Source organism: Piliocolobus tephrosceles, chromosome 9 (assembly GCF_002776525.5).
Source record: "Piliocolobus tephrosceles isolate RC106 chromosome 9, ASM277652v3, whole genome shotgun sequence".
Taxonomy (NCBI): Eukaryota; Metazoa; Chordata; class Mammalia; order Primates; family Cercopithecidae; genus Piliocolobus; species Piliocolobus tephrosceles.
Window position 1 is genome coordinate 123,646,640 of NC_045442.1, and position 23,564 is coordinate 123,670,203.

At 43.6% G+C, this 23,564-nt stretch overlaps 1 protein-coding gene across 2 annotated transcripts in view; it reads right to left on the bottom strand.

Annotated features, from left to right (window-relative positions):
• Positions 1–18,532, bottom strand: part of TAF3 (TATA-box binding protein associated factor 3) — a 194,303-nt gene extending 175,771 nt beyond the window's left edge. For both annotated transcript variants that reach the window (XM_023230538.1, XM_023230537.1), the window contains exons 1-2: positions 18,142–18,532; positions 12,469–12,711 (exon numbers count right to left, since the gene is read on the bottom strand). In XM_023230538.1, the coding sequence (XP_023086306.1) occupies positions 12,469–12,711; positions 18,142–18,307 (409 nt within the window). In that variant the 5' untranslated portion in view covers positions 18,308–18,532. The remainder of the gene's footprint in view (positions 1–12,468; positions 12,712–18,141) is intronic.
• Between the last annotated feature and the right edge of the window lie 5,032 nt (positions 18,533–23,564).

Below are 23,564 nucleotides of genomic sequence, written 5' to 3' on the forward strand. Positions count from 1 at the left end.
GATAAGGAATGAAGGAGAATGAGAGAAGAGGTCAATGCTAATTCTCATGTTTCCAGTTTGGGTACTGAGTAGAGATGGTGCCCCAACTGAGATGGATAACACAGGTGTATTCAGGGTAAGAAAATGTGGAAATGGGCCGGGCACAGTGGCTCACGTCTGTAATCCCAGCACTTTGGGAGGCCGAGGCGGGCGGATCACCTGAGGTCAGGAGTTCAAGACCAGCTTGACCAACATTGAGAAATTCCATCTCTACTAAAAATACAAAATTAGCCGGACATGGTGGCTCATGCCTGTAATCCCAGGTACTCAGGAGGCCTAGGCAGGAGAATCGCTTGAATCCGGGAGGTGGAGGTTGCAGTGAGCCAAGATTGCGCCACTGCACTCCAGCCTGGGCAACAAGAGTGAAATCTCATCTCAACAAAAAAAAAAAAAAAAAGAAAAAGAAAACGTGAAAATGGCCAACTACAACCGGCTGCAGGGTCTGAGAGGTGGATGTGGGGGGCAGTTTGGGGAGGCATCAGCATACAGATGGGGGCTCAAACTGTGAAAGTAGGAAAGTCAACTCTGAAACTAAGTAAAGTGAGAAACATAGTAGGTGAAGGATAAAATGTCGGAAGCACCAATGTTTTAGAGGCAGGAGAGCAAGGGAAGATATGCCCAAGAAAGGCCCCAAGACGGAGCTTACCGTATAAGAGAGTTAAGAGAGGATGATGGTGCTGAAGAAAAGCAGCCTCAGGAATTGCCCAACAGTGATGGAAGCAGCAAAAAGCTTCAATAAGGGGAATCCTGGGAAGAAAGTGGTACCTGGGGCAAGGTAGTTTGTGTATCTTCCCCAATTCCCAAATGATCGTAGGACAAGTAACACAACCAGGTGACAGAGTACACCCATCAGTACCAAAATACAAGCACGTAAGAACATGCCACCAAGAGCTGTGAGACCCGAGTATGAGCCATCTATGCAGGGGAAACAGTGAGAAGCGATGGGAAGACTGACCTGAAACAGGAAAACCCCAAAAGGGCTACCAGGCCTCTGCTGGAAAGGCCGGCAGGCCAAGCCGAGAAGAGCGGCTGAGGCTGGGAAGGATGGGACCACTGCAAGTACAGGGGGTACAAGGGGCTGAGTGAGATCCAGTGGGGCTAGAAGTCGAGTCCAGGAGCTTTCAGACCTGACCCTGGCTGCTCTCTGCCAGGACAGAGCCTCGCCGAGAGGACACAGCTGGCAGTAGAATCGCAGTTGGCCAGAAAAAAGGAAAACTGACATGAAGGAAAGAGAACATCCAAGTAAAAGTGGTGGAGGAAAACAAACAGAAAATCTCAGTGAGGAAGTTCCCATATTTGGAATATTCCACAAAAACCGTAGAAGAGGGAGCACTGCAAAGTCAGAGGAGCTACCCTGATTCTTCTTCTAAAGCAAGCTTATCCAACCCACGGCCCACGGGCCATATGTGGCCCAGGACGGCTTTGAACACGGCCCAACACAAATTTGTAAACTTTCTTAAAACACTATGAGATTTTTTTTTGCGACTTTCTTTCTAACTCATCAGCTATCGTTGCTGTTAGTGTATTTTCTGTGTGGCCAAAGACAATTCTTCTTCCGGTGTGGCCCAGGGAAGCCAAAAGATTGGACACCCATCTTCTAAAGGCTCAGAAAACTAACGCACATACAGTTTCTATAAGGAAAAGAAGACTAAATAGCAAAACATCCCTCCAGACAATGAAAATACAAGAGAAACGCACACTCAAAAACACAGATGAATCTATAATGTTCTATCCTAAAATGATCTAAAAGACATAAAAGAATATAAATCAAAATCAGAAAAAACTCAGAAATTAGGTAGCAGAACTCAAGACAGTAGCTATATGATCTGACAAGATACATACGGTACAATTACAGAAAATTGGTTTCATAGGGCAAAATGGGCAAAAAAAATTTTTTTTTACCTGTTTCAGTAATCACGAATGATAGTATCAGTAGCAATATTGTATGTGTAATCTGGGCTAAAGCAAATGAGTAATTATGGAATATTCTAATTTTATCATCTTCTTTATTCCTGAGAACCAGAATTCTCAGTATGGATGAAAGTATTTATGGATGTAACATAAAAATAAAAACCTTGTAGTCCTAAATATGAACTGGAAAATCTGCATGAACTCAGGAGGAACCCTATCCACCTATCTATCTATTCACACACATCTACATGTATATAAATATTTATTTACTTATTGCCTAGAAACAATGAACAACCGAGTTATATATAATAAGTATCCCTTAGCACCAAGACTGTGTACTTGAAATGCTATTTCCCAGCGTGGAGACAACTGGATATCCATATGCAGAAGAATGAAATTGGATCCTTATCTCATACCACTTACAAAAATCAACTCCAAATGGAATAAAGACCTAAATGTAAGACTTGAAACTACGAAACTGCTAAAAGAAAACATAGGGGAAAAACTATAAGACATTGGTCTGGCCAATTATTTTTTACATTTGGCCCCAAAAGCCCAGGGTGACAAAAGCAAAACTGAACGAATGGGATTCCACCAAAATAAAAAGCTTCGGCAACATCAGAGTGAAGGCAACATCAGAGTGAAAGCACGACCTGCGGGTTAGGAGAAAACACGTGCACCCACACGTCTGACAAGGGGCCCACATCCAAAACATACAAGGAACTCAAAAACAACAACAGCCACAACAACAACCAAAAAAAAAAAAAAAAAAGAGACAAAATACATAAGGAACCCAAACAACTCTACAGAAAGAACAGTCTGGCTGTTGTCCTGCACCAGAGGGCAGCAGGCAGCCATGGTGCCCAGCGGGAATGGCAAGATCTTGAAGCCCCACTTCCACTCGGACTGTGCAGCAGCTGAAGGGGCACCGCTCCAAACTCACCCTCTTCCCCAGGAAGCCCTCGGCCCCCAGGAAGGGAGACAGTTCTGCTGAAGAACTGCAATTGGCCACTCAGCTGACGGGACCGGTCATGGCCATCCAGAACGTCTATGAGAATGAGAAAGCTCAAGTCATCACTGAGGAGAAGAATTGCAGAGCCTTTGCTAGTCTCTGCATGGCCCGTGCCAATGCCTGGCTCCTCCGCATGTGGACAAAAACAGGCATGGATGCTACAAAACAGGATGTTGAAAAGAAAAACTAAAGACCTCTTGAGGACTTGTAATAAATCAGCAGCAATGCTGGGTCCCCCAAAAAGAAAACCCTATAGAAAGAAATACTCCAATAAAAAATGAATAGACATTCCTCAAAGTAAGACATACAAACTGCCAACAAATATATGAAAAAATGTCCAACATCACTAATCACTACAGAAATAAAACCACAGTGAGATACTACCTCACACCTGTTAGAACGGCTACTATAAAGAAGATGAGGCCGGGCGCGGTGGCTCAAGCCTGTAATCCCAGCACTTTGGGAGGCCGAGACGGGCGGATCACGAGGTCAGGAGATCGAGACCATCCTGGCTAACACGGTGAAACCCCGTCTCTAATAGAAAATACAAAAAACTAGCCGGGCGACGAGGCGGGCGCCTGTAGTCCCAGCTACTCGGGAGGCTGAGACAGGAGAATGGCGTGAACCCGGGAGGTGGAGCTTGCAGTGAGCTGAGATCCGGCCACTGCACTCCAGCCTGGGCGGCAGAGCAAGACTCCGTCTCAAAAAAAAAAAAAAAAAAAAGATGAAAGGTAACAAGTGTTAGCGGGGATGTGGAGAAAAGGGGGAGCCCTTGCACACTGTTGGAGGGAATTTAGATGAGTAGTCATGGAAAACTATGTGGAGTTTCCTCCAAAAACTAAAAATAGAATTACCATATAGTCCAGCAACCCCACTCCTGAGTATTTACCCAAACGACTTGAAAAGATTATGTTGAAGAGATTCTGCTCTTCCAAGTTCACTGCAGCACTGCTCCCAATAGCCAAGTTACAGAAATAACCTAAGTGTCCATTAACAGATGAGTGGATAAAGAAAATGCAATATATATACACCACGAAATACTATTCAGCCTTTAATAGCACAACAAGGTGACTAAAGTCAACAATAATTTATTGAACATTTTATCTCCAACTCTTGGCCTCAAGTCATCCTCCTGCCTCGGACTCCCAAAGTGTCAAGATTACGAGTGTGAGCTACTGCACCCTGTACATTTAAAAATAACGAAAAGAGTATGACTGGAGTATTTGTAGTACAAAGAAATGATAAATGCTGGACCAGGTGCAGTGGCTCACGCCTGGAATCCCAACACTTTGGGAGGTTGAGATGGGCAGATCACTTGAGGCCAGGGGTTTGAGACCAGCCTGGCCAACATGGTGAAATCGCGTCTCTACTAAAAACACAAGAATTAGCTGGGTGTGGTGGCGGACGCCTGTAATCACAGCTACTTGGGAGGATGAGGCACAAGAATACTTAAACTTGAACCCAGGAGACGGAGCTTGAGTGAGCGGAGATCACACCACTGCACTCCAGTCTGGGTAACAGTGCGAGACTGTCTCAAAAATAAATAAATAAATAAATAAATAAATAAGAAATGATAAATGCTTCAGGTGGTAAATATCCAAATTACTCTGAGGTAATTATTACATATTGCGTGCTTTTATTAAAATATCTTATTTACTCCATATTTATACTTACTGTGTATCCATACAAATTAAAAAATATTATTATTCGGCCTTTAAAAAAAGAGGAAATTTTGTCATTTGTGACAATATAGATGGAATTCAAACAACTCTGCTAAGTGGAGTAAGCCAGGCACAGCAGGAGACATACCACATGTTCTCACTTATATGTGGATGAAAAGAACCAAATTCCAGGGAACAGAGAGTAGAGTGGTGGTTACAGAGGCTGGGGCAGGGGATGTGGGGATGCGGAGATAAGAGGCAAAGGGTACAAAGCCTCAATCAGACAGAAGGAATACTTTTTTTGATATATTGCATAGCATGGTGAAAAAGAAAAATAATAATGTATTACACATTTGAAAATCATTAAGACAGTAAGTTTTAAATGTTCTCCCCACAAAAAACCATAGGCATTTCAGGTGACAGATTTGTTAACTAGCTTGACTTAATTATTCCACATTGTATTTATAAAACATTACATCGCTTTGCACCCCCCAAATATACATAAATATAACTTGAAATTTTATAATTTAAAAAAATTCAAATTAAAAAAAGAAAAGCAATACTACTTTCCAAGAAACCAGGGTTTCCTGGACAGATAACTTATACCAAGCATAGAACATGACTATACATGCTGAGTCGAGAACATTTTGATACACCAGAGTGGGAGGACGTCACCAAAGCCAATTTGGGTCATGTCAAAAGCACTCAGAACCAAGGGTGAAGAAGCTGCCACTGGCCAAAGATGCAACAATTGAAGCTACAATACAGGTAAAAAACTGTAATGAGGCCGGGCGCGGTAGCTCATGCCTGTAATCCCAGCACTTTGGGAGGCCAAGGCAGGAGGATCACGAGATCAGGAGATCAAGACCAGCCTGGCCAACAAGGTGAAACCTCGTCTCCACTAAAAATACAAAAATTAGCTGGGCGTGGTGGCAGGCACCTGTAGTCCCAGCGACTCAGGAGGCTGAGGCAGGAGAATCGCTTGAACCCAGGAGGTGGAGGCTGCAGTGAGCACGTCGCGCCGCTGCACTCCAGCCTGGGCGACAGAGTGAGACTCTGTCTCCAAAAAAAAAAAAAAAAGTAATGAATGAAATCTGTCAAGTATGTTTAAATCTGTGAGTTCATAATGATAGAGTATTAAACGAAACTAGTCACTTTCTAAGGATGACAAGGAACCAATTTATTCTCATGAAAACTGGGTATACCATATGAAAAAAATCTAGCATTAACCCTGCTTTCCCTACATAAACTATGCCACTAAGTTACTGAACAGCAGATGAGGAAAAGGATTTTCTTGTAAAGTTATTTCAACTAAAGAATGAACTAAAAACAAAGTGCTAGTATTATCATTACTTTGCAACCCCTAATGAATTAATGGATCCAGGCACTGAGCATCAGCACTGCTAACATCAACAAAAGTGAAAACTGGACATCATGAGATGATATCTTGCCAAACCTAAATCTGGTCAAGCCTCGGGTTCTTGCTGCCAATTTTGAGAAACACATTGAGCTGCACTATGAATGCACACTGCGCAACATCCAACTGTGGGGCACTCTGCAGATCAAACAACCCAGATTTCTAACAAATAAACTCTAAGACAAAGTAAGGAATGGAAGAAGAGTCGCAAACTAAAAGGTAAATGACATGGCTGGGCAGGGTGACTCATGCCTGTAATCCCAGCACTTTGGGAGACCGAGGCTGGCAGATCACTTGAGGTCAGGAGTTCGAGACCAGCCTGGCCAACACTGTGAAATCTCGTCTCTACCAAAAAATACAAAAATTAGCCAGCCACGGTGGCATGCACCTGTAATCCCAGCTCCTCGGGAGGCTGAGGCAGGAGAATCGCTTGACCCTGGGAGGTGGAGGTTGCAGTGAGCTGAGATCGTGCCACTGCGCTCCAGCCTGGATGACAGAGCAAGACTCTGTCTCAAAAAATAAAAAAGACCTGCAAAGTGAAAAAGGGTGTGCATGTGTGAAGAACATTAATGTGTCTAGGGATACGCATTTGGCCGATAAAACCGTAAAGCTAAGAAGTAATTCCTATAAAGGCAGGACAGTGGTTGGTTATTTTTGGAGGAGGAAGGGGCTGGGGTGGGGCTGGGCACATAGAAGGTATTCTGAGACGGCTGGTAAAGTTCTGTTTCTTTTTTTTTTTTTTTTTTTTTTTTGAGACAGAGTCTCGCTCTGTCGCCCGGGCTGGAGTAAAGTGGCCGGATCTCAGCTCACTGCAAGCTCCGCCTCCCGGGTTTACGCCATTCTCCTGCCTCAGCCTCCCGAGTAGCTGGGACTACAGGCGCCCGCCACCTCGCCCGGCTAGTTTTTTTTGTATTTTTTAGTAGAGACGGGGTTTCACCGTGTTAGCCAGGATGGTCTCGATCTCCTGACCTCGTGATCCGCCCGTCTCGGCCTGCCAAAGTGCTGGGATTACAGGCTTGAGCCACCACGCCCGGCCAAAGTTCTGTTTCTTGAACTGGGAGAAAAGGTTTAAATTTCCTTCAGATCAACCATTTAGATAGTAATTGGTGTTCACAGCAAGAACTGCTTCAAGAAAAGGATGGCAGGTATTGAAGTGGACACAGATTCTTGAGTCCAAGGAGCGCCAAAGGTCACAGGGAAAGAAGCAGAGGAGCCCCATCTGCCGAACCAGGTTATTCTTGGGAAGGGGGAAGAAGGCAAGTGAAAAGGCACTTTCATTTCATAACACACGCACTTGGCAATATATTTTTTCAGCAAGTTTGTATTACTTTTGTTAATTTTTTCAAACATGTAAAATGTTTACTTTTTAAAGGGTTTCATCATAATAATAGAAATCTTAGTGGGGAAAGGGAGAAATCCCCATGCAGAAGAGCTCCTAACAACATATGCAGATATTCCACCTTCACAGCGGGACGCATGACTCCCATTCCTTAAGTGCTGGCTACGAGGAGTGACTTCTTTCCAAAGAGCACAGTAGGGGAAGAGGGGATAGAAGAGAAACTTTACTGTGGAGAAACCAGATAAACATTATCCCAGCCACGTGATCACCATCAATATCAACAGTGATAAATTATGTTGACAGGATAGACTTGTGATATGATGTGATTAAAATGGCACTTAGCCTCTGTGGTCTTTCTCCCTAAGATCTCATAACCCCAGTCTAATCATGAGGAAAACATCAGAAAAATTCCACTAGAGGGGCATCCTACCATATACCTAACCAATAATCCTCAAAACCGTCAAGGTCATCAAAACAAGAAAAGTCTGAAAAACTGTCACAGCCAAGAAAAGTCAAAGGAGACGTGACAACCAAACACAATATGATACCCTGGATGGGATCTGGAAACAGAAAAAGGACATCCAGGAAAAACTAAGGAAATGTCAATACAGTGGGGCGTCACTTAATAATAACATGTCAATATTGTCCATTAACTGTGATACACGTACCACAGTCACGTAAAAGGTTAATAACAGAAGAAACGGTTCAGATGTGAGTGAACTCTCCATACTAACTTCTCCATTTTTTCTGTAAATCAAAACTGTTCTAAAAAATAGTCTATTTTAAATTTTTAAAAAATAGAAACTCTAAAAGTGGCAACCTCACAGTATCTTTACCAAGTTTAAGCTGAGCTTGGTAAGTTTCCTGCAATAAGTCAGGGTACATGGTTTATATTCCTTTTTTTTTTTTTTTTTTTTTGAGATGGAGTCTCACTCTGTCACCCAGGCTGGAGTACAGTGGCACGATCTCACCTCACTGCAACGTCTGCCTCCCGGATTCAAGTGATTCTCCCATTTCAGCCTCCCAAGTAGCTGGGACTACAGGCATCCACCACCACATCCAGCTAATTTTTATATTTTCAGTAGAGGTGGGGTTTCACCATGTTGGCCAGGCTGGTCTCGAACTCCTGACCTCAAGTGATCCACCAACCTCGGCCTCCCAAAGTGCTGGAATTACAGGTGTGAGCCACTGTGCCCAGCCTATATTTCTCTCTTATGCAAATATTTTGAACCAATCAACATACCCACCCCAGAAGACCCTCATTGACCAGTGATCTAGAGACCACATTGTGAGAACCAACAATGACTTTGGCATAGTACGCTGTACTATTTTCAGACATTCCTCAGCACAATAAAATAGGAAGCAAAAAAATACGGTATTGGTGTGAATCTGAAAATATGTATGGCAAGCTGGGGAGAGAATGTTCTTGGATAAAACACACTGGGTACCAGCCATCAGAACTGTAACAGTCCAAGCAAAAATATGCATGTATCAAATATTTTCAAAGAGGTCTCACTTCTAAACATATAATCAGATACAGCAGGCAATAACTCCTTCCACATCATCTCCTCCTCTGTCATCTTCACACTGCAGATAATCACAGAGTTCCTCAGTCAAGTATCTATCCAGCCCAGCTAGTAAGTCTGTTCCCTCAGCTCCTCAGCACGTGATGGTAACACTACTTTACATTTATTCTTCTCTTTTTTTTTCAGAGACAGGGTCCTGCTGTGTTGCCCAGGCTGAAGTGCAATGGGCATTCACAGGCTCAATCACAGCGCACTATAGCCTCAAACTCCTGGGCTCAAGCGATCCTCCTGCCTCGGCCTTCCAAGTAGCTAGGACTATGGGTGTGCCACTGAACACGGCTTGACGCTGATTCCCCTTACAGTGTCACTTCACTAATGTATATTGTATTTCAATGCAAAAGTAAATTCTTTGAGAGCAAGAAAAGAAAAAAGGGAAGAGAACTAACATTCGCGGTCATGTGTTTTATTTTTTTCGAGACAGTTCTCGCTGTCACTCAGGCTGGAGTGCTGTGGTGTGATCGTGGCTCACTGCAGCCTTGACCCCTGGGCTCAAGAGATCCTCCCACCTCAGACTCCCGATAGCTGGGACTACAAGTGTGCACCACCATGCCCAGCTAAGATTTTTATTTTCAGCAGAGATGAGGGTCTCATGACATTGCCCAGGCTGGTATCAAACACCTGGGCTCAAGCTTCAGCCTCCCAAAGTGCATGAAGCCATCACACCTGGCCCACTGTTACGTATTTTATATGTTAAACACTGTCCAATTGTATATAAATGTGTTAAAAAAAAAAAAATCACTTGATTCCCCATTTCCCCAATGTGGTAGGTGTTATTACACTGATTTTACAGATGACGAATATAAAGTTCAGAAGGTAAAGTGACTTGGGAAGACTAGAAACTCAGTGACTCGCTGAGTCATGTCTCAGTGACGCCGTGAGGTCCATGCTGTGCCTCTCACAGCCTGCTGCCCCTTCAGGCCTTCTATGCGTACACACTTGCCAGCTCCAGGTGCCGTGCGGGGAGACATTCACAGGCTTTTTTTGACACGAACCAAGTTGCGTGGCTGATAAGAGGGAACCCCATGGCAGGACCTTGCTAATAATATTTTAAGACCGAAGTCTAGCCTGTCTGTGGCCCTTAAGGAAGTAAAAGGAAAACAAAGAGCGTGGTGAACAGTACCATTATCAAAGGGGTTCACTGCTATACCTCACTTTGCACCACTAATCAGAATACCAGGAACTTTCTAACATGTTGTACCCAGGAAAAAAAAAGATTCCCGATTCTAAATGATAAGAAATAGTCTTGTATGGTTATATTTTTAAATAGCAACCAAAGAATTGCATTTTACATCCTTTTCTTACGAAGAGGACAAGGTTTTGACAAGTATCTACTGTATTGCCTACCACTCCCTGCATCCTTATAAACCATATGCATGTTACAAACCAGCAATATTTTTCCTTCTTAATCCACATGTGTTAGATAAAAAATGAAAAGTAGTGTGCTCAAGATATATGTTATTTTCCTTTTAAAATGTTTATCATTTATATTGTTTGCATAAAACTAAATGAGATTCTTCTTCTGCCTCAAATAATCCAGAAAAGAAACCTAAAAATTTACGGTAATATGGTAATTTCAGCCAGAAGTCAGTATCAAAACAAAACAAAACAAAAAACACACTAAATTGTTTTTCATACTTCTTCACTACCTAATCTAAATCTGCTATCTTAGTTACATTTCCTTGCTGGTATTTAAATATGATAACCATAACACTTTAAGAGAATTTTATTATGGAATATTTGCATGCTATAAAAATAAGACAAAAAGGACCAAGCAGTTGAGTGTAGATTATGACCAAAGTCCTAGCTTTGGTTCTGGGCTGTCAGTGTGTTAGTATCATTCAGTAGAACCCACTGCAGCTAAGATCCAGAGCGCCTAAATGATGAGCCACCAATCACAACAAGTCTCTACCACTTAGGTCCAGTATCCGTCCAGTTTTTCAGATGAGGCAACCCTGACACACAGACTGTAAAACAACTTATGCCAAATGTAAACATAGTTACTGAGACAAGTAGGTAACGCTTCAAAATGCTATTAAAGTAGAACCGATTATAAGAAATGAATTGCAAGAAACTGGAACCCTTGAGCACCACTGACAGGAAGATGAGGATGGTGCAGCCACTGTGGAAAACAGTGTGGTGCTTCCTCAAAAATTAAGTAGACAATTACTATATGATCCAGCAATTCTACTTCGGGGTACAGACCCCAAAAAAACTTGAAAGCAAGAACTGGAACAGATATTTGCACACCAATGTTCATAGCAGCATCAATCACAAGAGCCAAAAGGTTGAAACAACCCAAATGTCCAGTGAGTGAATGGATAAACAAATGTGGAACGTATATATAATGTATTATTCTGCCTTAAAAACACACACACACACAACGAAATCCTGACACAGGCTACAACATGAATGAACCCTGAAGACATCATACTAAGGGAAATAAGACAGTCATGAAAAGACAAATACTATACAATCCCACTTATAAAAGGTACCTAGAATAGACAAATTCATAGACACACACAAAAAGGAATGGTTGGCAGGGGCTGGAAGTGGTGGAGAATGGGGAGATACGTTTAATGGGAACAGTGTTTTAATTTGGGAGGGTAAAAAAGTTCTGGAGAAGGAGGGGGATGATGGTTGACTAACAATGTATACTTAATGCCACAGAACTGTACACCTACAAATGGTGACAATGGTCCCTTTATGTGACGTATATTTTACAATAGAAAATCTAAGTAAAAGTAATTGCTGGCATCATTTGCATTGTCCTGAAGTATACAGGTTTTAGAATTTGTTACAAAATGAAAGAACTTAATTGTAACTTTTCCAAGTCTTTTAAGAAAAAATACTGCGCACTTGTATTAGAGACCACAAATTACTTAAATATCTCTTCAGAATCTTAGTGAACTTAATGATCAACATCTAAAATTATACAGGAAAAAAGGGAACTCTGCAATGGGACTGACCACTGTATCTGATTAGCTATCATTTTATAATCAAAAGTTCTATTATGATCAAACAATAAACATTTCTACTCATCATAAAAATCAGAAGTAAGTCTACACAGTATCAGTGAATACTCACGATTCACTCACTGTTTCCAGTATAAAGCTATGGCATTCAACTCATGGCCTGAATAGTAAGCGAGGAGGAAAGAGCTATCCCAATTTTTCTTTTTGTTTCAAAGGTTTTCTAGTTTACTTAATACCCCATTCTCATATAATAGGGCTGTTGAAAGGCTTCTCTTTGGCTTCACCGTTTTCCTCTACTTGAACTTTACAAAGGAGATAAATGCTTCAGACATAACCTTGATTACACCATGGCTTGGCCTGGTAATGTCGGTTGCAAGTTTGTTGGTTTAAGGGTTAGAATAATTTGTAAGTAACAGTACATGTTTCTATTGTGTTTCCAGAATTTATGAAGTTGACATAGCATGGAAAGCTAAGAGGATCAAAAATCCATTAAAATAGTCCCTAACAAATGAAGAAGAAACACTCACAAACCTTCTTGAGAAGACACAATGGGTGGCAGGTAATCAGGAATGTATTCTTTTCTTTCCTCTGCATCTTTACTTCCAGGTTGAGGAAACTGAAGCACATTGTTCTTACTAACAGGAAATGACGGAATTTGGTGTGGGAAGGTGACAGGTTCAATGTTGTGAATATAGTCTTCTAGCTCATGTAGACTAACCCCCATCAGCTGGAAAGCTTCACCAACATCATCCAAAATTGGGTCTGTTCGGCCATCTGAAACAAAGTCAAAAGCAAATCAAATTATTTGAAGAAATCCCATGAATATATTTTTAAATTTTAAAAAAGGTAGTAAGTAAATATGCAGCTCAGAATCAAACATTTTAACCTAGTTATTGGAAAGAATTTAATATTTTAAATAGAATATCACAGAATCATGTTTAAGCTGATTATTAAGGTCAAGCTTAAATATGATCAGACAACTAGCCAGAACACCACAGAAAAATCACACTCATGATCAGCTTATATATTATAGAACAAATTTCAAAGTAGTTTACAGATGATCAAAAGCATCTGGAACAGTGCCTGACATACAGAAAATGCCCCAAAAATAATAATAATAAAGTAGTGTTTTGTCTTTGTTTTTGAAATGGCATCTTGGCTGGGCGCGGTGGCTCATGCCTGTAATCCCAGCACTGAGAGGCTGAGGCGGGCAGATCACAAGGTCAGGAGTTCAAGACCAGCCTGACCAACATGGTGAAACTGTCTCTACTAAAAATAAAAAAATTAGCCGGGCATGGTGGCGCACGCCTGTAATCCCAGCTACTCAGGGGGCTGAGGCAGGAGAACTGCTTGAACCTGGGAGGCGGAGGTTGCAGTGAGCCGAGATCACGCCACTGCACTCTAGCCTGGGCAACAGAGCAAGATTCCATTTCAGGAAAAAAAAAAAAAAAAGAGATGGCATCTTGTTTGTTGCCCAGGCTGGAGTACCGTACCATGATCATAGCTCCTTGCTGCCTCAAACTCCTAGGCTCAAGCAATCTTCCCCTCTCAGTCTCCTGAGTAGCTGGAACTATAAGCACATGCTACCATGCCTGGCTAATTATTATTATTTTTTTTTTTTTGTAGAGATGAGTTCTTGCTATGTTGCTCAGGCTGGTTTTGAACTCCTGGCCTCAAGCAATCCTCCTGCTTCTGCCTTGCAAAGTGGTGAGATAACAGGAATGAGCCAATGTGCCTGGCCTTTTTCTTTTATAATCATCGAATAAGTAGTGTGCTGTGCTGACGAAGTCAATGTTTGTTAAATTTCCTCTGTTGTTTCTGATGCATCTGCGGAATCTTAAACAGTGGCTGAAACATAGCTGGCACTCAATAAATACCTACTGAATGAATTATACCATTAAATGAATTTTTAAAATCTAAGAATATTTACAAAGAAGGCTCAGATCATAAAAGTTTGGTTTTTGTTTGTTTTTTGAGACAGGGTCTCACTCTGCTGCCCAGGCTGGAGTGCAGTAGGGCAATGATGGCTCACTACAACCTTAATTTCCCAGGCTCAAGCCGTCCTCCCACCTTAGCCTTCCGAGTAGCTGGGACTACCAGTGTACCACCACCATGCCTAGCCATAAAAGTAATTTACCTATAAATTTTCAAATGTAATTAGAAAACACCACATAAAACAGAGATAAAAAGATAAAAAGTTAGATATAGTGAGTTTTTTTCTTTACAAAAGCAAGTTTTTCTTATGCCTATCCTTAGCAGACCTTAAGGTCTCTACATCTTTAAAAATGTCTATGAAAATTCCAGTTTCCGATTTTCAATAGCCTAAAGGATTTAACTGAAATCCTGACTTTTTAACTGAAATCCTGAAATTTGATCACTTCAAACTCAGTATGTCTGAAATTAAATCACACTGTAAAATGAAAAAGAATCCAAATCTTGCTAGAATTGGACGCATGTGTGGTAATGCATACAGAAACGTCTAGAAGGATATTCAGCCAATGGTTAACAGTTCAAGAGGATGGAAGCTGCAGTAGAGGGGAGGGCTGTGGTGGAACCAGGAGACTGACTTTTAACTCTACATACTTCTGCAGTCTTTGATTTTTTTTCTATAAGCATGGGTTACTTCTAATGTATACTTCTAATGATGTATATTCTTACTGAACTTACGTTCAACAACAGGCATTTCAACTCTTCTATTCCTATTAAAGCTATTATTACTCTCTCAGTCTAAAAAATATAATCATCTTAAATTCCTCCATATGCTTTGCAGCCTCAAACCAAAACCTGGTACTGTTTCTAACCCTGTCCCCCTCTCCCCCCCGGCCACCTTTTTTTTTTTAACCATGATTTCCAATTTTTTTCCTTTCTCTCTATTCTTACTGTCCCTGTCTCAGTATAGTCTTAAGTTCTGCCCACTTCAATGTCTTGTGCACATCACTGTCAGTACAATTTTCTTAAAATACCACTTTAATCATACTGTCCCCCTACTTAGAAGTATGCAATGTTTTCTACTACATGTTTTAATTCTTTTGTCTAGCTTTTAAGTCCCTCTATAACCTGATTTCACTGTGTTGAACATTTTCCTCAGACACCCTTGGAATGAACTAGCTGCATAGGGAGCTAAACACCTTACTGGTACTTTCATTATGCTTAATCTCACCTGGACAGCTTAGTTTATGTGATTCTCTAACCTGGAATACTCTATACCTTTATACAACCATACTTCATAGCTCAATTCAAATCTTATCTTTTCTGTGACATAATCCTACCCCAGAATCCATAGCCTACAACCATCTCTCCTCTTACTCCTTTTACATTTACTCCCTGTACCATACAAAAAATATTATAGTACTAGTGTTGAAGAGTTAGTCTGAAAGATTTAGCACCTGCTTTCAGCGCATGCCAACATATTTATTATATAATGTGACACAGACAGAGACATCTGCCCTTGAATGCTTGGAGAAATTGTTACCCTAAGGCAATTCTGAAGTTCATTATTTGTTCATTATTTGAATTAATGGTAACTTCTAATACTTGCTTTAACTTGAGAACATTTATTTTAGAAGAGACAAACACCACCAGTTTGTTTTTGCTGACATTCTGGCAATCTTGAACACACCTTATGGGCAGGGATTATATCTTAGTAATTTTATGTCTCCAATGCCTAGTACAGGGATTGGTTCATAAGTGGTGCTCAATAAGTGTTTGTTAAAACAACAGAAAGGATTTAAAGGAGTGGAATACAAGATTCTGTAGTGGTAACTTGGAGTTACAGAATTCAATTTTAGGATAACACTGGTATAGAAAAAAGAATCTAAATATATCTAATAAGTATACCAAAATTAGCATTAAAAAAAAGTCACCAAATCACGATGGGAAATAATGAACCTGACAATCTCATCCTCACTGAAACCAAGAAACTGGCTATGGAAATTAGGTAATTAGGAAGAAGGTTTACACTGAAGAGCTGCAACGACCCCTGGGTGACTTTGGAATACCTAGTCACATGGAGTGCCAGCTCCCTTCTGTTTTGTATAAAAGGCAGGAAAGGTAACTAGTATTCAGGACACATTTTGAATAGCTAAAGATACATGGTAGCAAACATAATCTGGACTATGCCCAGCCTAGCCTAGCCTAGCCTATCCTATCAGTAACAGTATACTCAAGGACCACTGCAGAGCAGGCCAGAGGAAAAAGAAACAAAAGCCAGAAGATTAGTCAGCTGGTGATGCACTTTCAAGATAAAAACACATGCATATTACTTTGTGGTTCCACATTCAGATGTATCAGTGAGCTGGGCATGGTGGCTCACGCCTGTAATCCCAGCACTTTGAAATGCTGAGGCAGGAGGATCACCTGAGCCCAGGAGTTTGACACCAGACTGAGCAATACAACTAGACCACATCTCTACAAAAAAATTAAAAAATTAGCTAGGCATGGTGGCGTATCCCTGTAGTCCCAGCTACTTGGAAGGCTGAGGCAGGAGGATCACTTGAGCCCTGAAGTTCGAGGCTATAGAGAGCTAAGATCGCACCACTGCACTCCACACTGGGCAACAGAGTGAGACCCTGTCTCAAAAGAAGAAGAATAATAGAAGTATCAGTGAAATCAAGCATTCAAAACATACACATTTTTGGAACTCAATATGTAAAGTCAGTAAGTGGCTTTTAGGGTAGTGGTTTATCAGTTCACTCGTTTATTCAACAAATATTTCTCAGGTGCCTATTACATAATGGCCCTATAGGTTACAGAATACAAATATAACCAATTTTTCTCCTGGAGAGGGGAAAGAGACATACACAGGTGATTACAAAACAAGATGACAAATAATATAAAAGAAATATGCACAAAATTATGAAAGCAGATAACATGAGTTCCCTAGAGCAAGTGATAAGTGCATCTCAAAATAAAAGTAGTACTACCAGTGGGCCAGGGGCAAAGGACACTCTCGATAAGACACAGCATGTATGTAAGAATGGACAGCTTAAAACATTTTGGAAAAGGCAGGTAGCTCAGCGTGGTCGCAGATTAGGTAGGCTGGCAAAAGATAAGCAAAATGCTAGCTCACAAAGGGAACTGTGTACTGCTAAGAGTTTAGATTTTTAGCCTGTAACCAACGAAGTACAGTTAAAATATTTTTAAGAATAATGACAGGATCAGATTTGTGTTATGGACAGATTAGTTTGGCAGCCCTGTGGAAGAGGGAACAAAACTTGGGGCCTGAGAAATACAGTGTGTCTGTGAGTCTCAATTTTTCAGTAGGAACCACTTTAACAAAACAAAATATCCTATGAGATACTTCATTCAGTTCTCCAGCTTATCACCTTAAACATCATGACTTGAAACTAAAATGAGTGGTAGTTTCCTCTCCTCAACAAACACACATGCAATGCTTCACATCAACAAGATAATGTGGAGCTTCTATTAAAATATTCCATTCCTTCCATTAAATTATTAAATACCACTAGCTATAGATATTACCAGACATTCACTTAAAACCCGTAAGTACTGTAACCCAGATTACCTGGAGAATCTTGTCAACTGCCCACGGTCCCTCTATCCTACTTCGATAACAACTGACATCTCACTGGTAACCGAGATGTAAGTGAAAGTACATCTCATCAGCGAAACTGACAAAGTCAGCCTTGGTGAAACAGTAAATGGAGATGTCGTCCACGAAACGAACAGATACAGAAAGACGAGGCAATGTCCCTAACGGAGCAGAGCTGTCAACGAGTCTCTGTAGTTAGGAGCTCAGGAATGGCCAGTCTTGTAAGAAACGGCCGGTAGACGGAGCGCCTGTGACAACTAGTTGTAGTAGTTTGCGGGCAAGGGAGAAAAAGGACCGAGGTAAAAGAGGGTGTAGGGCACGCTGGGGGTGGATCTACCCGCAGCAAACAGGAGACAATGAGAGAGATCCAGGCACATTTCAGGGCGGAGGAGCGGTAGGAGGGTGTGGAGCTGGGAGCGAAGACCCGGCTCCCGGGCTGGTGGCGGGAAGTTAGCGGATGAGAAAGAGGCACCCGAAGGATGACTAGAGTTTGCAGGGGCAGTGGAAGCCCAGGGACGTGGGAGGCCGAGGAGACAGCAGATCTCGAGGCAGGGTGCGGGATGCACACCCCAGGGACGCGGAGGGACAGGGAGAGCGGAGGTGTCACCCTTGACTTGCCGGGGCAGCCCTCCCGCACCCAGCCCGGTACTCACAGAGCTCAGAGTACCGATGGCAGCCCCGGCCCAGTTGCTGCAGATAGCGCTGCAGCACGTCAGTGAGGAGGTGGCAGGCGCTGAGCTGCACCGAGTCCCAGCCCAGCGCCTGGCAGATCTGCGCCACCGAGACCCTCAACAACGACCTGGAGTAACTCTCGCACATCCCGCTGCGTGGACGCCACCGCAGCCCTTGCTGCCACTGCTCTCCAGCCCCGCCGCCAGACCTCAGCAGGGCCCCCGATTCATCCTCTAGGGCTTCCGCGGCGGGGAAATGGTCCCCCGGACCCCCGGCGACCACCTCAAAGCCCCAGCAGCACGGAACGCGCCAGCCTGAGAGCCGCCATTTTGGACTCGCTCCGCCTCCCGCTGGACGGCCGCCGGAGCGAGGCAGCATGAGCCGAATGCTGAGCGCGTCGATGAGAAAGCCCCGCCCCTTCGGAGCGGAGCGAAGCCTCGGGATCGCCTCTGAGGCCTGGAAGCCGGCCGGAAGCGGGCGTGCGGCGCGCAGGTGGTGGAGGCGCCCGGGAAGGCAAGTGCTGGGGCGCTCACCTCGGGGAGAGCGGGGACGAAAATGCCATTGTTGTAGAGGCAAACGAGGGATCTGGGATACGACATTGACAGGTTAGAGAGTTTGCATTAATAACGTTAGTCATATTAGAGGGTTATGTGCTAGAGAGAAGTTCCGGGCGTGGGAACTTACGGTGCTCGCGGAACGCAGACCAGCGCTAGTCTTGCCTATGCTAAAAATCTGTGTATTGAGCTGCTTGCCACTGTAAAGATTAAATAAAGTCCAAGCTGTTCCGCATGCCCTTCAAAGCCCTTCGCAATAGGGCGGGGACTAGGAGGAGGCCTCTGTGCCAAATTAATGGGGGCCCCAAAAAACTCAAGTCATCAAGATCGAGAAAACATCCAAATCCATGCCATAAACTCCTGACTCACTCATGTCATTCTAATCCCAGCCCTGGTCCCAATAAAACTTTTTTTCTTTTCGTTTCTTTTCTTACAAACCAGATGAGCTGCCTGTGGGCTGTAGTGTGCGATTTGCGCATCGCGGCTGTGACCTGTGGGGGGTTGGGCACCTCAGCTGCCTACAGAGGCCAAACCGGAGCCTTAAACCGGTGTCGCAGGCCGAGTGTCCTGGGAACGGTTGCCTACCCCAGAGCCTTCTTCCAGCTCCAGCCAAGTATTGCCAGAAATCGGGATTTAGGGATAAATATCTTGATTTTTAAATACAAAATTGGGAACACATCTCAAAAGCCAAACTCATCCCACGGTTAGTCTAGATTCAGCCTGCAGGTCGCCCAATTGCAGTGGCTGAACTATGCGGTTTCTTAAATATGCCCTTCTGTACCTATCACAGTTATTTAGTATAAGAGTTTATGTGCTCCTTCAATAAATTCCGAGTTTATGAGTGGCTCTATATTCCTCCTACAGGGACTATTCCAGAACTTTGAACATGATATTCACATTTTTGAAAGTCTGGAAAACTCAGTAATAGAACTGAAATTAGGTTCTTCAGCTAAATGACGATCTGCAGAGAAGCAAGGTACTAGAGGGCAAGGTGCCTGTATTTACTCCGTGGACACTCTGTCCCCAAGTTATCAGGAACATTGTGTTGCTAAATTTATGAGACATTTTTCAGTCCTAGCCTTACTTGATTATCTTGTAGCTATTTGATAATGTTGAATGCTTCTGTAACATTGAAACTCTCTTGGCCTTGGATTTCACAAGTCTGCTCGGCTACCACCAGCACCCTGGGTGTTTGTTCCTCTTCATTTGCCTTTCTGTGTATAGGGGAGGGGGTTTTATTTCGGAACATTTCAAACCTACAGAAAAAGTTGAAACAAAATCATAGACTCAAGTATACACTTCATCTAGATTCACCAATCGTTAACATTTTGCCAATTTACTCTATCTTTTGTATTTATATGTGCACACAGGTATTTTTTTCCAGCAGTTTGAAAATAAGCTGCAAACTTCATGACACTTAACCCCACCACACCTCAACATGTGTCACCCCAAAACAAGAACATTCCCCCACATAACTATATAAAAGATCACATGTCACAGGCTTTGTTCCCCGGGAAGTCAACTCTGAAATAGAGATGAGCCTGCAGAAAGTTCATTGAGGAATCCTCCTGGGACTTGGGGGAAGGAATGAAAGGGTGCAGTGAATGCCTTGGCAAGGAAAGCCTCAGCCAAGCCAATGCCATAGTGTGCAGAAGCTAGAGTGGCCCTTCAGAGCTTCCCTGAATCCAAACAAGAAGGCTGGACTTTGGCTGGGTGCAGTGGCTCACGCCTGTAACTCCAGCAGTTTGGGAGGCTGAGGCAGGCAAATCACGAGGTCAGGAGATCGAGACCATCCTGGCTAACACGGTGAAACCCCGTCCCCACTAAAAGTACAAAAAATTAGCTGGGCATGGTGGCGGGCACCCGTAGTCCCAGCTACTTGGGAGGCTGAGGCAGGAGAATGTCTTGAACCTGGGAGGCGGAGCTTGCAGTGAGCCGAGATCCCACCACTGCACTCCAGCCTGGGCGACAGAGCGAGACTCTGTCTCAAAAAAAAAAAAAAAAAGAAGAAGGCTGGACCTTTATATTCCCATACGAACAGGTCACTGCATGAGGGCTGCCTGGGAAAGGGAAAGGGTGTGTGCGCTCAGGCAAAGGAACTCTCTGCAGCTCAGTCCATTCAATTCCAAGGACAGCTGAAGTCCTTCAGTCCTGAGGGGCTCTGAGCAGTGCATTAGAGCATTCATCACACTTCTCTTTTTTTTGAGACGGAGTCTCCCGGGTTCACTGCATTCTCCTGTCTCAGCCTCCCGAGTAGCTGGGACTACAGGCGCCTGCCACTACGGCTGGCTAATGTTTTGTATTTTTTTTTTTTAGTAGAGACGGGGTTTCACCATGTTAGCCAGGATGGTCTCGATCTCCTGACCTCGTGATCCGCTCCCCTCGGCCTCCCCAAGTGCTGGGATTACAGGCGTGAGCCACCGCGCCCGGCCCACAGTTCATCTCTTTTACCCTCAGAGACACGTCTTGGTTTGAGGAACATCTCCTCCAGGATTCTGGAGGGGGCCCTTTCCCTGGGGAAAACATTAAAGAGGAAGGTCAGGAGACAAATTAGAGCCCCGACTGCTGCAGCCAGGCCTCAGCTGATACTCAGTATTCTTCTCCTCAGGCCTACACATCTCTCACTTCTGGTCTCAGTAGCTTACTTGGTGGCATGATGCAGACCCTCGTGTGCAGGTCTGAGCCCCTGGTTTCCAGGCCCTTTTCACACTGTGGCTGCTGAACTCGTCCTTGTACCATCAAAATTGGGGAAGAGAATACCCACAATTGGGCAAGAGGCACTCAAACGGACCATCTGGAAACCAAACACGCCACTTTGCCTCCCACTCTGTAATAGGAGCCCATCCCCCTCCTAAAGATGACTCCTCTCTTAGCTGCAGTCTCAGTGGAAGAGCCCACTGAGCTCAGTGGGCAGCAACTGTAGCTAATGTTTCAGTGGGACTCCTGCTAGGTCCTCTGGTGAAAGCATTCCCCCTTTTGGAAGTGGGATCTGTAAACCTGGAGAACCCAGAGTGACAGGACAGGAAGAACAATTTCCCAGGTGGGTCCCTGGGAGTGATGTAAGTGGAGAAACCCTAGTCTCCACCCTGTGTCATCTACTTATTGGGAACCCAGCATCACAGAAGAGTCATTGACTTGGTGGGGCACAGTGGCTCGTGCCTGTAATCTGAATACTTTGGGAGGCCAAGGCAAGTAGATGGCTTGAGGCCAGGAGTTCAAGACAAGCCTTAGCAGCATAGTGAAACCCCCATCTCTACAAAAAATAATTATTATTATTATGTATATATATGTGTGTGTGTATATATATATATATATATATATATATTTTTTTTTTTTTTTTAAGAAATTAGCCCCAGTTACTCAGGAGGCAGAGGCCAGAAGATAACTTGAGCCCAGGAGTTTGAGGCTATAGTGAGCTATGATCGAGCCACTGCACTCTAGCCTGGGCAACAGTGAGACCCTGTCTCTACAAAAAGAAAAAAGGTCATTGGCTTAAAGAGTGCACAGCAGCCTAGGGGATCAGGCCCACCCTCAGAAGGTATTGCGTGTGTGCTGGTGCTCTCATTGTGCTGAAAAAAGGCTGTTCCATTACTCTGCCAGGCTGACAGCTTCTGAGTGGTGTGGGGTGTGATACGACCAGTGGGTTTCATAGCCTTGTGCCCACTCCCACATCTCCTTTATTGTAAAATGCGCCCCTTAGGCTGACGTAGCGTGATATGGGAACCCAGTGGCTCTACAAGATAAGCAGGAAAGGCAAATCCATACCCAGAATATATATATATATTTCTTATCACAATGAATGTTTTACCCTCGTTATCACATGGCTGACTAGGAATTGTGGCTCACAGCCTCTGTCCAGCATCGTGAGAGAGCATGGTACCACATATTGCTAGCCTGAGAAAAGATCAAAATTCAAAGTGTGGTTTCTACTGAATGCATATTGCATTTGCACCATCGCAAAGTTGAAAATCATAAATTAAACCATCATTAAGTTGGGGACCGTCTGTGTATGATGACACAGGGTGAGAGAATTAACATAGCTCTAGGGTAAGACCAAAATGTATACTGTTGTCTGTTCCAAGTGCACAGAAATTATTTCTGATCCTTTCTGTTTGGGATGGAAAAGACAACTTTCACCAGCCAATGACCACATGCCATATGCTTGAGACAATGTTTATCTGTTCTAGCAAAGACACCACATCTGGCAGAGCGGCTGCAACCAGGGTTACTACTCGGCTAAGTTTACAACCGTTCACTCTCACCCTTCAAGATGCATCTCATATTTGCAGGAGCCAGACTGTCAGATGAAATGAAAATGTAGTGACCCACCGCCTCAGCATCCTTTAGGTCATGATTTCTGCCCACCCCGCCCCAGCCGCAGGGGCAGTTTCAGAGTCATCTCCTCAGCCCTCCCACACCCAAAGTTCTTACCTACGGGCCAAAGAACCAGCGTAGGGGTTGTGCCAACATCCCAGTATGTCTGTTCCAGTGACACATTCAGGATCCAGGGAATTGGCCACTGAGTGGGTCTAACTAAGTGTGAGCTGAACCTGGGTCAAGACTCCAGGTGCCACTTGGCCGCAGATGCTCCCACTCTGACAAGGGACTCGTGGTAACTCCGCGTCTCCTGATTTCATTCTCAGCGTCTCCTGATTTCATTCTCAGCTTCCTCAAAAATGTGTCGGTTTTCCCTTTCCGCAGTGGACAGTCACCTGAGTAATGGCTGGAGGTTCTTTTGCAAAAGGAGTTGGGGATCATTACCTTCACCGTTTGGTGCTGCAGCATTCTTCTTCCTGAAGACTCAGCCTCTTCTTCAGTCAATAGGGTTTCAGTCTGAAAGCTGGCTTGGA